At 40.7% G+C, this 16241-nt stretch overlaps 1 protein-coding gene across 4 annotated transcripts in view; it reads right to left on the minus strand.

Moving 5' to 3' along the window:
- The window catches only part of APP (amyloid beta precursor protein), a 286207-nt gene that overhangs the window by 115724 nt on the left and 154242 nt on the right, over positions 1 to 16241 (minus strand). For all 4 annotated transcript variants that reach the window (XM_053307486.1, XM_053307485.1, XM_053307488.1 and 1 more), the window contains exon 4: positions 4749 to 4861. In XM_053307486.1, coding sequence (XP_053163461.1) covers positions 4749 to 4861 — 113 coding nt within the window. The remainder of the gene's footprint in view (positions 1 to 4748; positions 4862 to 16241) is intronic.

Below are 16241 nucleotides of genomic sequence, written 5' to 3' on the forward strand. Positions count from 1 at the left end.
GAACAAAATAACTTCATTTCAATCATTTTGAGCGCCATTTTGGAGGCCTCTTTCCCCTTTGCGGAATGGTTTTCTGGTACTGGCTTCTGATTGGCTTGTGATCTCCTTGCTTCTTGGTTGGCTTGTTATCATACAAATCAAGTGTTGTCATGGACAACTGTGCCCGCATTGGCTGGGGGGAGAGGGATGGGGGAACACAAAAGGAGGTAATTTCAGAAAGTATTAAAAAGGGACTGGGAGGCACAGAAAGTCCTTATGCCTCTTTTGAGGATACATAGGTAGGTTTGATTCTGTGGTTTTCTTTTCTCAGCATTGAGTATAATATGCTGTGCTATTGCTGCTATAACTATCTGATTTTGCTTTTCTCAGACTGACAAAGGCAGAACTTGGGTGCTTTCCTTCCTTGAGTTGTGATTTGGTTTGACTGTGAGATAGTGTTTTGGTGAGAAATGGGACAGTGGCAGCTGTATGTGTGTGTAAGTAATTTTTTTGGTGATTGCTGTGATGAGCTCCATGTCTGGCCTTGAGACTAACTTTTGCTTCACTCACTAATCTGGTCTCCTCTGCAATCTGCAGTACAAGGTGTACTCAGTCAAAATGTGGTTGAAGTTACTCTAGTTGGGCTTATGGCTATGCTTGTTGCATTGAATAGGAAGTAAGCATAGCTGTTGCAATGCTAGGGAGTAACATAAAGGAGTCATAATTGTGTGTGAGAGAGAGCAACTTGTTCCAATGATGTTACTGCAGTGCAGGCCATGTGGCTGGCAGTGGATTCTGGGTCAGTGATTCTTTTTTTGGCCATTTTTGGACTGTGTTTGAAATGTATGTTCCTTGTTGGGAGGGCAAGATTCGCTTTTACTGTGTGCTAATATTTTTCTTTTTCAAGGCAGAGTTTGCAAAATGCATTGCAAATTGCAACTGCACTCTGTGAGTGCAACTTATTCCAGCCAAAGGGAAAAATGGGGAAACTCAAAACACCCCATTGTTCCCCATGGATATCTCCTAGGGACATCGAAGAGGTTTGTGTAGTTGGGCATGATGGGCGCTACCTACCACCCAAACCACAAACAAAATGGGCAAGCAGATGATTTTCAACAAATTTTTAACCTTTCTCCTACGGGAGTTTTCGGGATCCTTAGGGAAAAGGTGAAAAATTTGTTGAAAATCGTTCACTTGCCCATTTCTTTAGTTGAAAAGAGCCCCTCCTACCCCCAACTTCCAAGTTGCAGCAAGAGCTAGCAGCCAGTGATGAATCAGTGACTTCACTGAAGCAATGCTGCAAGTAGCTTCATGCTTCATCTCTCTCTTTATCTCTTCTCCTCCTGGACTCCTGGAGTCAGAGACTTGAGCGAAGTCACTGACTCATCACTGGCCACTTGCTCTCACTGCAACTTGCAAACCAAGGCTGGGAGCGAGGGAAGGAGCGTGAGGCTCTTCTTGGCCAGGAGTCCAGGAGGAGAAGAGAGAAAGAGGTGCAGCGTGAAGGTATGTGCAATGCTGGCTCAGCGAAGTAACTGACTTACCGTTGGCTGCTCACTTGGTCTCGCTGCAACTTGCGAGTTGGGCTGGGAGGGAAGGGCTGCTTGTGAGGAGCAATTCCAGCTCCTGACCTTCTACAACCTCCTCTGCTGATGCAATGGCCACTACGCAGCACATGCTGCATGCACAGTGTACACACATGGCATTTCCCACTGGCCTGTGGCTGTGCTTTCCCTGGCTTATCAACTCGCTCCTCCCCTGCAGCTACAGGGAGAGCGCAGCAGCAGAAAAGGTGCACAGTTAGTGCCTCCTCCTCAGGATTAGAGAACACTTTAAAAATTCTGATCCAGGGACAGAGGGTGACTGGCTGGGGTGGGATGAAAAGGGAGCATGTATGATTGCCTCTCTCTGAAAGCAAGGAATGTCATTATAAAATGTAGGGGCTTTTATTTAGTTTGGAAAGGATTCTCTTCAAACCAACACACACTAACAAAGAGGGGTTTTTTATGGTGAGGGTCCTTGTCACTATCTAACAGCATCTTGCCAATGTTTTAACAAAACAGCAGTTATTGCAATAGTGATATATTAATAGAAGGTGAAGGATTTTCAGGGTATGCATTATTAAAGGCATTGTAGATTGGTTCTAAAATATTGTTTGCTGTGATACTCATTTCAAAGGCAGGCAGCCATTGTAATATTGCACTAAATGCCAAATGCATGTTATTATAAGTCTTGAGAAACAGAATAATTATGCTTGTGTATGCAGGTATGATCACCACTGAGTGTGTTTATACAATGCGGCAGGCTGGTGTCGCTTCTTCTTTTCAGCAAGTGTACCGCCATAGCTTGAGGAAGTTATCTGACTAGTAAAATATTTGTCTGGCTGATGAACTGAACCAACATTTCTTCACTGCTGCTCACAACAATTATTGAGTATGGAAATCTCAGGGGACCTCAATGGAGAGCTCATCTAAAGTTATTTAAATATTCCCACTCAAGTGAGGGATAAGGAAGATGACAGATCTAGAAAACCCCACTGCCGCCCCCAGCTGCGTGGAGCACACAACTTGCACTACGGTTAGGGATCTGCTTTATGTAGCTTCAACATAGGACATGAAATTATCCATGACAGTAATATCCAAAACTGATGAAAAAAACGAGTATGCTGAGGCAATATTTGAAATTACAAGCAAAGGGACTTGAAAAAATGTAACCGAATGGAGCACAATAAAGTTAGTAAGATCACAGCGACCACTATCCATATTTATATACCGCTTTTCAACAAAAGTTTGCAAATACGATGATTCTCTGTTCCAAAAGGCTCACAATCTAAAAAGAAACAAAGTAGACACCAATAACAGCCACTGAAGGGATGCTTTGCTGGGTTTAGACATGGCTGCGCCAGTTGCTCTCTCCCTGATAGATATAAGAAAATCACCACTTTGAAAGGTGCCTCTTTGCTCAGTCAGCAGGAGTGGAGTTGTGAATTATTGATCCTCTATTTTTAATAGGGTTATGGGAAGACCAAGGATAGTCTCTCCCTCCCCCCTCGCCCACCCACCCCCACAAAATGCATAAAACACTCAAGGAACTTACTGCCATGGGATGTTGCAACGGCCACTAGAGTGAATGGGTCTCCCGCTGAACCAAAGGACACGCCGGGGCTTCTGTGCAACTTCACAGTCAGGCCCAACAGTACAGTCAAAGGTCTAATGTAGAATTCAAACTACTAGTGAGCAAAAGTACAGCACTCCTTTGCACTGGAAACAATGGAAAGTAGAGATGTGCTGCTGTCTGGAAGTGGTTTAAAGTCGCTACACTGTCAGGAGCTGCCTCTGAAGTTCCACAGAAGCTTCAGTACTTCTATAGTGTTGAGAGTGTACATCATGTGACCCAATGCAGAGAATGTTCATGAAAGATATGGTTAGTTGCCAGAGTTATATCATATAGCTGGCTTTTATATTCATGAACATAGTATATTTCTGACTGTCGGATCACAGTGGTCTGAGGAAGAGGGGATGGATTGCTTCATTAGGCCTGGCTTGTATGTCTCCCTGTGGCATTTGGCCAGCAGATGCAGAAAACAAAATGGATGAGCCTCTTGGGTTGCTATTCTAACCTAGCCTTGCAATTCTTAAGTTTTATTAATTCAATTTTTAGAAACAAAATCTTAGAGCAAGGATTTGGTGAACCATGCAGCATAATACTAATTAATATACACAGGCTGTGTCAAGAGGAGGATCCAGAAAAAGATTAGACACAACTACATGGGACATAACATCCTTCGAATTTTTGTTTGCTAAGCAGGTAGATGCAGATATAATCTTGCACTATCCCCGAATATACCAATATACCTTTAGGAATTCACAGAGGGGAAAAAAAAAAAAACTCATGAAAGGAATTAAAACAGGAAGAAGAACAGTCCTGGATGTCTTAAGTCATTCCCTTGCATGAGGGGTGGGGTGGGGGGAGCTTGTATTTCTCACAGAGACAATGGCCCAGTTCATACATCCAATAAACGGAGGTTTTTTGGTTCAGGAATGCACAATATGCATGCATGTCCCCCACTCCCACTGGGTGTCCAGCTCAATCTAAATTTTCCTGGTTTGTTAAATCAGTGTTTCTTATAATGTCCAAACCAGGAAACTGTGTTTTCAGTGCTCTCTAATCTTAAATCTGTAGGGAGTGCTTAAAGTAACAGGTTCCTAGCTTGGATAACATGAGACAGTGCAGTTTAACAAATGAAGAATATTTGAATTTAGCTTAGCATACAAGGGGAGGATGGAACATGAGTGCGTGCCCACAATTTATTCCTGATCCAATAAACTATGGATTATTTAATCATCTGAACTGGTCCAAGAAGATAAGCAACATCCACTGGGGAAAAAAAAGGGGAACAGAGCACATTTAAGTCTAGGACTCTCACTTCAAAATTACTAAGGCTATGCCATTTGAAAGAAAGATGGCTAGAACCACCTTAGTCACCCCTGCTAACTAAGCAAAGAGGCATCTTTCAAAGTGGTGATTCTCATATATTTAGCAGGGGGGAAAGCAACTGTCCCTATCAAACCCCAGTACAGCATCAGTCCAGTGGTTGTTGCTGGTATCTGTCTTATGTTTCTTTTTAGATTGTGAGCCCTTTGGGGATAGGGGACCATCTTCTTGATGCATTATTTTTCTTTGTAAACCGCTTTGAGAACTTTGGTTGACGAGCGGTATATAAATATTATAGTAGTAGTAGTAGCATCAACATATTGATCATAGCATACCTCTTTAGCAACTGTGTGCCAGTGCAGATGGGTTTCACAAATATCCATCCTTTCCTGGTGAAGGAACTTGCATTTATCTGGAACCAGAAGCGCATCACTCACAAACTCTCCAACTGAAAGAAAAATGATGTGATAGCTTTATTTTAGACAAGCTCAGAGGGACGCTATTTAAAGCAGAAGTCTATAAGCAAACCTATTACGAGCTGGTATCAGGACGAAAAGATTCCCTATGGAACAAGTCACTCAATAATTAAAACTGAGACGGATTTATACCCTGCACCTTGAGCAAAAACACTCTCAGGGCAAAATTACAATTTAAAAACAATGCAACAATAAAATTATCAACCAATATTGACAATAAAATAGAAGAAGCAGAATATAATGCAGCAGCATCAACAGAACAATTCAGGGGATGGTAAAAAGGCTAAAGAAACACAAGAGTGAGTGCCAGGCAAGCCTCCTGGAGAGAACATTTTGCAAGTGGGGTGGCATAGCTGTGATAGGCGGCCAGGTGCCTAACTTCAGAAGGCAGAATCACAGAGAGTAGAGCCCCCAAAGATTTTAATGCACAGGCAAATATATGTATAGATATATTTTATCTCTACATATATTATTATTATATATATTAGTTTGTGTGTGTGTGTATATATATGTGTGTGTGTGTGTATATATATATATATATATATATATATATATATATATAGAGAGAGAGAGAGAGAGAGAGAGAGAGAGCTATATAGATATATAAACACCCCCCCCCCCGAGATGGTTTTTTTCATGTCCCAAGCCCTAGAGGACTTAAAAGTAAGTATCGGCACTTTGGATAGATCAGCAGAAGTCAGTGATACCGTTTGATAACAAGTATGATATATTCAGTAGGGGCCAGCTCAACTTAGCATGCTGAAAGCTGTATACTAACTAGAGTTTCTGAGAGTCTTCCAAGGCAACCCCACACACTGAGCACCATTTCAGGTTATCTCTGGCCACAGACCAAAGCTGCTGGAAAACACTCTGTGCCAAGGTGGCCACTTTGGTCTCTAGTGACAGCTGCTCAGCCATCACCCCTAAGCCTGCAGGCCTGACTCTTTGGGCCAGGCTTTGCACGCGCGCGCACACACACACACACACACACACACACACACACACACACACGCAATCCACTCTAGAATGGAGGAACATCATGATGCACTCAAACAGACAAGCCATTAACAAACAGTGTCTTCATCATTTCAGGACTGAGTTTATTAGCCCCCAAAACAGTACTACTATTTTTGCCACGGGGAAAATGTGTGGGAGCACTTCCACAAACTCACATTGTGAACACAGAAAACTGATCTAACAAGAGACTTTTACCATCCAACTCCTTCCTATCAGCAGGTTTCTTAACCATTTCTGGTTCACTGACTACTATAAGCTGGTTCTTCACAAAAGCAGACTTCTGCGTTTGTGAACGAGGACAAGAACAGTATCAGGTTCCAAATTTTGCACTGTGATACAGATGGATAGTGCCTCTATACTGAACACTCCACTTTTAATTGCCCAGCAAGGATCCATGTGCTGAATTACAACAATGTAGTAATGCTAATATATCATCTGGGAATAAATGTTTGACTTGCTTGTGGTTGCAGAGATAATTCATTGATAAGCAGTATGATTTATTACCCTGCAGCTGTTGTCGTTCTCTGGAAAGCTTGGCACTCACTATTCATCTTAATTACAAAAGTGATGAATAGTGAAGGAAGAAGCTCATAGAAAGTTTCATAAAGAAGACGACAAAAATGTGCGGGTGTTTGGGAACAGGCAGTAAGAACTTGATGCAATTGTAGTCCATACTTTCTAAAGCTGTTCATAAACAGCTCATCAGAATGAGAAGGATGATGGCATGGTGAGAAGTTTTCCTCCCATTTCACCCATATTCTTTCCCACCTACTCACATTTACAGGAAATACCGGTGTGATGAAACATTCATCAGCTGCTAGCAATTATGTGGCTATACCTGGAAAAGGAGATCCTTCTCCTTCTGCACTACTGTATATCACAACACGGAATGCTGTTCTCCCAACTCTTTTTATTAATGGTTCAGTAAGACTATTCATTTTATAACCTGAATCAATAAGCTCTCTCTGATGAAGTTCACTATCATTACAGGGGCAACACATCGAAACAAATGAAACCTGACCGTATACAGCTGCCAACTACTAGGGGCTCAAACCCAAATGCAGCCTAAAATACACAGAAGTATATTGGCCATTACAAATGAATCAAAGTGCCCTAGAGAACCAGGTAATGTCATCATTTTGTAGGCATAAAGCAGTCAATCTTTTCGGTTAAGCACAACTTTTACCTGGGCAGATGAGAAGCGTGAGTATAAGGCAAAGCCAATACAAATATTTTAGGTGCCACCCATACGAACATATTCATATCAACATGCAAATCAAGAAAACCAGGAGCCAGAAAATTCAGACTAAGACTAGCTATACTCAAATCTATCTTAACACACATCAAATTAGGTTGAGGAGAGGCAAACAGCAGTACAGATATCCCACAAGTCACAATCACGGGCAACAATATAAAACCCCTGCTAACTAGGCAAAGAGGCACCTTTTTGACGTGGTGATTCTCTTTAATAAGGGGAGAGTAACTGGCCCTATCGACCCCCAGCATAGTACCCCTTCGGTGACTGTTGCCAGTGTCTATCTTATGTTTCTTTTAGATTGTGAGCCCGTTGGTGACAGGGATCCATCTTATTTATTATTTCTCTATGTAAACTGCTTTGGACACCTTTGTTAAAAAGCAGTATATAAATATTTGTTGTTGCTGTTGAAAACACACAATGCCATCAGCTACATTATCTATCTATCATATTTTTATACCACCTGATAGGTACATCTCTAGGCAGTGTACAAAATTTAAAATATTTAAAAGTCAACACAGATTAAAATACACAACAATAAAAACAGCATGAAACTGTTATTAAAACAAACTATTAAAATTAATACTAATTAAAAGCCCGTGAGAACAGGAGAGTCTTGAGAGACTTTAAATTCAGACTTTTAGACACAGGGAAGAGAAGGACTGCCTTAACTGTTTACATGACATCTGCATTTGTGACCAAGTTAATCATAGATTTTGAAAAACATGTACCCAGCTACAGATGTTTATAAATATAGCAGGAACAGATCCACCCCCTCCTCCAGAAGGCCATAGGTATATTATACCTTTCAAGACTGACAATGTTAACTATATAGTGAAAGACTTCTCCGGTGGGTATACAGTATGGACACAAGGCTACATTTCACAAAAACTCTTTTCCCACTAGTTATATATATGTTAAAAGAAAAGTCAGTCAGTCAGTCAGTCAGTCAGTCAGTAAACGAGAATAGCTTCCAGGGTTTTTTTCCAAAGGAATTCTCTTTGTCTCAAGAAAAATATTAGGTCATCACAACATGAGTCTCCTACTTTTTGTCTTTTGTTTTAAAAGGCCAATTTTGAACAGGACAAAGGATTATCTTCTGCACCCAAGCAAACTGAGGACCCTCCTGGTTAAGTAAGATCTTGGATCAGGTAGTATAAGAATCTTAGGGTTTTTTAAAAAAAAAACTTTTATATGCCTTTTGCCTTTTGGTTTTAGACATTTTCTCCACCTTAAATACCATATATGAATTACAGTATTTCAATAAATTCTTTTTACTTTCTAATGTTAATCCAATGCCTTGGGATCATTCACACTCTGCATACCCATCCTGACTCTTGCTACCTAATTCTGGAGTTCTTTGGACTGTGTATATATAGGAATATTAGGGTATTGTCCAGTGATCTACTGGAAATAATTGGGATGGCAGCAATTTTACTGATTTTTATAAGTTTCAGACTCTGTGGTGGCCCAGAAAAGAAGTGGGAGACTGGTTAGGGTGTTAAGGAATACTACACCTTTATACCAATTTTATAAACCGTTTGCAGATTTTTATTTTATTCTAATTCTTTAATGACCATCTCTTCTCTCTAGCCTAGAGCACGTATCTTAAAAGGAGGATACAGAGGTACAACTTTCCCTAATCAACAGAGCCATTGCGTACTCTTCACTCTTATCCTTCTAGTATCCTCTGTGGATGAGAAGAAACATAACTGGCACTGAGTAAGGCCTCGCAAAACTTTATTTCAGGGGATAAATGTTGCTGTGATCATAGTTTTCCTAAGCTTTGGCCTCAGAGACAGTAGCTCTGTTCAACGAAGTGAAATTTGTCAGTTTGAGGTATTTTGATTGGCCCCATAATATTATATTGGATTTGCTTTAATGCATAATCAGAAAATATCTGATTCTTCAAATGACTGAAATACACAGATAAATGAAAAGCAAATAACAAGGAAGAGAAAACAGTAGAAGTGGCTAAACAGATTTAGCAATTGAAAAAATAATTAAATGCTGGTTGCATATCATGATTCCTTTGTTTCCCTCCATTAAAGCAGAAAGCCTTCTATTAATAAAATAGACACTAACCACTTAAAACAGGTCTATTTTCTTTCCTATCCTGAATCTAGAAATGTTGAGGTTTTCCAGAGAAGGGATTTTCTGCAAGTGTTGCCACTTTTCTGCCTGGATACATTTTATAATGAAAAAAATCTATTCTTTCTTTTCAGGGAGACTGAAATGTCATTCAGATTTTACCCATCATGGAAATACAAAATGCATTTGTTTAGATGCAAAACTATTTAAACATGCTTCATTACTTTTGCAGATGCCCACCCAACATTCTTTTGAAGCATTGTGTTTTCTTGTTGCTCATTCAGGTTTTGAGAACATTCCTTTCTCAGCTCAGAAAAGCCAGGCACTTTGCTTCTTCAAGCAACACAATGGATCTCAAAAGTCCTTCACCCTGATCCCTTTCCAGCACAATTTTTATTTGGGGTAAACCCAGAAAAAGGTACCCAGATTTGCCTTTTACTATGCCAGCGGGATGATGCCATCTCCTTGAATTGATCATTGCACTACCAGTCAACAAAGATAAATTCTTATTTGGCAAATCCTTAGACTCCCAGTACATCACCTGGAAAGCTTAAACTATGATATGGATCCAGACAGTTACTTGTATGCCCTATAGGTCCAAAGCTGAGAAGAATGAATAATTCAGTGTAAGCTTTATGCTACAAGCTAAATAATAGAATCACCAGTCCCTTTAGCTTGTACGAAATAGGAATTACAAATGATACTTACTAATAGGAAGTATTAGAATAATAGGAATTACAAATGATACATGTATCAATGATACATGTAAATGAATTACAAATGATACTAGGAATATCCAGCCTCAAAGTGGATATATTAGGAATTGAAAGACAATATGGCAGAAGTGATTTCTTCTGCATGAATGAATTGTACTGCACAAACACGCCACTGGCATGTCACTACTGCAAATAGCAGATCAAAATTTGTCAACCAATGTCAAGTGGAAAGTGGTAATACTATCTTTTTGGTCCTCCAGCATATATAGAAAGTGGAACTGTCACAGTGACATGCATGAAGACTACCATTACCCAACACATCCCTATACAAATTCTATAGCTGTATTTGCAAGTTACTTTTGTAAAGGACATAGCAAGCAGCTATGCATTCACTGAATCACTTACAGCTTTAAGCTTTGTACTACTGAAAATGTTAGTTAAACCTGCATACCAGCTTTAGAATGTAAAAATATCTGTAACTAGGGCAACTCAGTTTCAATGATTTAGAAAGAAAATTATATGGATTTTATTTTTTAAAAAATTAATCCATTGCATGCACACTTTCAAGTATATCCACCCACATAAAGAACAGGATGCATGCCTTTAGAGCTCACCAGTCATTTAACATTAAAGCACACAAAAGCTATACAATTCCTTTCCTTCCAATATGTTAAGCAACATATGTACTCTGTCAGGGAAGGAGAAGGGAAAGGAGTTGGAGCCCATTAATTATTTTGTTATTAGTGAAAATAACTGGTTTGATTTGACTGAGCCACAGGCTCTTCCCATTACGTGAATATAAGGGACAAATGGCATCCAGTAAAGGACAATTTTGGGCTGAAATAAGGGATAGGAACATAGGAAACTGCCATATACTGAGTCAAACCATTGGTCTATCTAGCTCAGTACTGTCTTCACAGACTGGCAGTGGCTTCTCCAAGGTTGCAGGCAGGAATCTCTCTCAGCCCTATCTTGGAGAAGCCAGGGAGGGAACTCAAAACCTTCTGCTCTTCCCAGAGCGGCTTCATCTCCTGAGGGGAATATCTTGCAGTGCTCACACATCAAGTCTCCCATTCATATGCAACCAGGGCGGACCCTGCTTAGCTATGGGAAAAAGTCATGCTTGCTACCACAAGACCAGCTCTCCTCTCCAATACAGGATGTCCCTGTATAAGCAGGAACTGTTGGTAACCCTAGTTCAGGATGACGTGATTCTGATGTCCAGGTATAAGAATTAGGCCTCTTTTTAAGGCTAAGAAGAAAAGGTGGCAACAACAAAAAAGCCAAGTTATAAATTTCATAGCTCACTGGCTTCTATTTTAACAAACAGAAGTTAAAAGACATTTCTGCTAGAAATACTGAAGGACAAAAAGCTCATACTCCCCTATTAGTTTGTGGGATTGTTATACTTATAGTGGAATGCAAAAAAAGAACACCAGGGTATGCATGACAGGACAAGGGATTTGTCCTTTATATGTATCTGCCCAAATAGCATAACTATATGTGGCTGATATATTACAGTGAAACTGTTGTAATGAGAGCAGTGGTTCACTTGGGTCATTTTGGAGCCTGGGCCTTTGAGCCGCTACCACCACCACCACCCTGCTGGAGCCCCCCACCCCTGCTGCAAGTTAAGCATAATAACCTACAAGCCTTTGGAGCAGTGTTCCCTCTAACAGGGATTCCCAGGTGTTGTTGACTACAACTCCTAGCATCCCCAGCTGCAATGGCTTTTGCTTGGGGATTATGGGAGTTGTAGTCAACAACATTTGGGAATCTCTGTTAGAGGAAACACTGCTTAGAGCCTCCCACTCCAAGTTAGGCATCGCCACCCTCTACACAGACACACACTCACTCTATTTTAACACATGGGTTCTTGAGAGCACAAACAGCAACTGAACTCACAAGAATGTAACAAATATATATTTTTTAATTTATTTATCTATTACATGTATATCCCGCTCTTCCTTCGAGCAGCTCAGAGCGGTGTACATGCTTATTTTTACCCTCACAACAACCCTGTGAGGTAGGTTAGGCTGAGAGATACATGACTGGCCCAGAGTCACCGAGTCAGTTTCATGGTTGAATGGGGATTTGGTCCTAGTCCAACCACTACGCTATGCATTAGCAGAAATATTTCAACACGCAACTTAACATAGTCCCATCCCACATATTTCTTTAGCCACTCCCCCCCCACCACTTCTAAAGGATCCAGTATTTAAGCAACTGAATTGGCAAGAATGTAAAGATATTTTTTTTAAATGTAATTTGGGGGGTGCGTTGGCCAGGCAGGGGGGACTTGGAATTTTTTATGCTTTTAAATGCAACTTGGGGGCTGGGTGCAAAAGAGGTCCCACCATTCAGAATAGCAGGCAAGAAGTTGGAACTGCTTTGATTTTCTCTTGCAGTGTTGCAATAAATGTAACTGAACAAAAGATTGTTTTTACTTTTAAAAAAAATTATGAAGAAGGTATTTCCCACTGACCTGCACAAACCATATTTTGCACACAGAGTCCTGGCACTTAAATTACCTGAATGCACTCTCTTTTTTTGCATCAGAACATGTTAAGGGAAAGAAAGAACACATTTTTAAAAATAATGAATTAGGATTAAGATACTTCCCACTGACCTACCACTTTTTGCATGATAGTCCTGCCACTTAAATTAGCTGAATGCACTACTTTTCACACTGCAATATGCTCAAGTAAAGGATGAAATATTGTTTGAGGGGATATTTTTTAGAAGTAATTCTGAATCAGACACTTCCCTCACTTCCTCACAGATAAACAATTGGAATTTGGAAGCACTAACCATGGTTTAATAAATAACTACTGAAAATAATAATATAACTAGCAGGACCCGCACAGAACATCTGTGCGCCAGGACTTTGTTGCTCTCTTTGCCCCCCTCCCGACATATCCCCTGCATTATTGCTCAATGCCAACCATGCACTCTAGCTGCCCCCTCGCTCACTCGCCCCTCCCAGCCACTTGCTTGCTCACTCCCTGCTCACCCACTCATTTGCCCCCTCCCCACCACTCGCTCGCTCACCCCCCCTCCTCCCACCGCTTGCTCACTCACTCACCCCCTACCCGCTCCTCTTCCCTAACTGCATATGGAATCCCCACTGCCCAATCACCATGGTTCTTCTGCAGAATATCAGGATATCAGAATATCATTCAATTTACTGAAGGAGAGCTAATCCTAGCAGGAGACTTTAATGGTGTAATGAACTCACAATTAAATAGGAAAAGGTCTAATAGGATGACTTTAGTAGATATTCTTCCAAAAAAGTTTCTTCTAGGTTTAGATCAATATCACCTAACAGATGTTTGGAGATATTACCACCCCAAGGAATATGATTATATAACAACTGCAACAGAAATTGGCTCAAGGCTAATTTCCAATCATGCTTCTGTTAGGTGTGTTACAGATTTAATGCCTACTACCAAAATATAATCAGTGGAAATTTAATTCAATGAAGAGGTAGTAAAAAGAAATTAAAGATAAGATAAGATCAGGGAATATTTTGAATTTAATAGGATTGATTGAGAAATATGATGTAATATGGGATGCTTTTAAAGTCTACATAACAGGTATAATTCTTAAAATCTCCTCTGGTTTGAATAGAGAGAAAGGAGAATTGCCTAACAACTTAATTGTTAAAAGAACTAAAGAAGAAATACAAGCAACCCTTAGATAAGAAAATCAAGGAAGAACTAGATCTCTATCAGACTCAGTTAAGTACCTAGAATAACAAGATGCATATAAAGCGATTAAGTTTAATAAAAACAAGTTTTTAAAGAAGGGTAATCATGCGAATAAATGGTTGGCTAATTATATAGCTAAAGAATGTAAAAAGAAATTAATACCATCAGTTAAGTCAATGGAAACAGAGAAACCAACAGGCTCAAATAAATGATGAGACAGTACAAGAATTTGAGTTGGTTTTTAAAAAAAAACAAAAAACAACAAACCTCTATTCCCCTGCTGCCGCTATGATTTACCATAGAAAAGAATTTTCCCAACAATTACAGCTCCCAAAAATTTCTAATGAGCTTTTCCTAATAGCCCAGTTACTATAGATGAGGTGATTTCCCAAATTATAAATTTAAAGTTGAATAAATCACCAGGACCTGATGGTTCCCCCCCCCCCGAATTCTATCTCCAATTTAAGGAAGAACTATCCTTACCTCAATCAATCCAGAATTTTCATCCGAGGCATAAATGACCAGGCTCAAACTATCATACTTCGGACACATTATGCGAAGACCCAGCTCCCTTGAGAAGTCTATAAGGCTGGGGAAAGTTGAAGGAAAGAGAAAAGGGCGACCAGCAGCAAGGTGGATGGACTTGATTACGACAGCAATGAATGCACCACTGAGGGACCTTAAAGCTGAAGATAGATCATCCTGGAGAGAATCTATCTATGTGATTGCTATGAGTTGACACCGATTTGACAGCACTTAATCAATCAATCAATCAATCAACCTTAACTTTACTAAATTATTTAACCAAGGCATGGGTAATAGAAGAATTCCAGATCCATGGAATCAATTTAGTACTAATTCCAAAACATGATATAGATCCTTCACCTGTAAGTGCCTATAGGCCAATTTCTCTGCTTAATGTAGAAGCTGAGATGTTTGCTTCAATTTTGGCACAAAGGCTGTATATGGTACTTTCAACTATTATCCATGTGTATCAGGGTTCTTGTTAGGGAGAAATACATCTACAGCAACTAGAAAAGCACTGAATTTGATTAGGAACATAGGAAGCTGTCATATACTGAGTCAGACCACTGGTCCATCTAGCTCAGTACACAGACCAGCAGCGGCTTGTTCAAGATTGCAGGAAGGAATCTCTCTCAGCCCTACCTTGGAGATGCCAGGGAGAGAACTACAGGTTGCTTACCTGTAACTTTGGTTCTTGTAGTGGTCATCTGTCCTTTTACACCAATGGGCTATGCGCCTGAGCAGAGACCTCGGTGGCACCTAACAAGCTCAATTTTCCTGCTTTGGGCGGGAACCCCGCCCCCAGCCGCTATATGCGGCTGCGCCACTCCACATCCCCGCAGTCACAGAGTCCAGCTTCAGTAGACCCAGCAGGGAGGACGGGAGGGCATTTTAAAGGACAAATGACCACTAGAAGAACCAAAGTTACAGGTAAACAACCTGTAGTTCTTCTATGTGGTCTCTGTCTTTTACACCAATGGGCGAATAACAAGCTAGCACCCAAGGAGGAGGGAAGAAATGGAAGCAATATGTAATCTGCCAGAAGTATTTAGTTTAGAAACAAGTACATCAACTGAAAATGGACTGCAGGACACTCCTGCCAAATACAGCATCATTCCGTGCCCTGGCATCAATAGCATAATGATGGATAAACGAGTGGGGCGAAGCCCAAGTAGCTGCCCGGCAGACAGCGTCCAAGGCGACCGCACGATCAAAGGCAACAGAAACCGCCACATTAATGTGCCTTAACGGTTGCAGGCAACTGCTTATGAGCCAATATATAGCAAAGTTCCATTGTCAAAACTATCCACCTAGACATGGATTGAGCAGAAACTTGGAGACCTTTACGTGTTCCATCAAACAGAACAAAGAGGGAAGGAGTTTTCCTCCGCTCAGCAGATCTCTGGACATAGAAGGATAAAGCCCTCCTAATGTCCATACGATGTAACCTGCACTCCACATCAGAGGAAGGGTTCTGTAAGAACACAGGCAAAGTGAGTGGCAAGGAACGATGAAACACAGAGACCACCTTTGGAAGGGATTGGACATCCGGCCTGAGCACAACCTTGTCCTTGTGAAATTGAAGGTATGGTGGATCAACCCTCAGGGCCCGCATTCACTCACGTTCCTAGCGGAGATGATGGCCAGCAGAAAGGCAACCTTCCAGGTTAGGAGATAGGGATCAATTGAAGCCAAAAGCTCAAATAGAGACCGTAGTAGACCAGCCAAGACTACTATCAGGTCCCAAGCCAGTGACATAAGCGGATCGTCTGGGAACTTTTCAGAAAACTTTTTACCACCAGATCTTTAAACCAAGATGCCTGGTCAGAGGGGGAACGTGCCACAATAGCAGCCAAATACACCTTAAGGGATGAAAGCTTTAAACCAGATTCCTTAGTGGACAATAGATAGTTACAGATATCTTGCACAGATGGATGAAATGCAGCAAACCCATGCAGGGGAGCAAAGGAAGTAAAACGAGTCTACTTGTGCTCATATGACGTCTGAGTGGACTGCTTTCTAGCAGCAACCAAAACTT

Source organism: Hemicordylus capensis, chromosome 3, assembly GCF_027244095.1.
Source record: "Hemicordylus capensis ecotype Gifberg chromosome 3, rHemCap1.1.pri, whole genome shotgun sequence".
NCBI lineage: Eukaryota > Metazoa > Chordata > Lepidosauria > Squamata > Cordylidae > Hemicordylus > Hemicordylus capensis.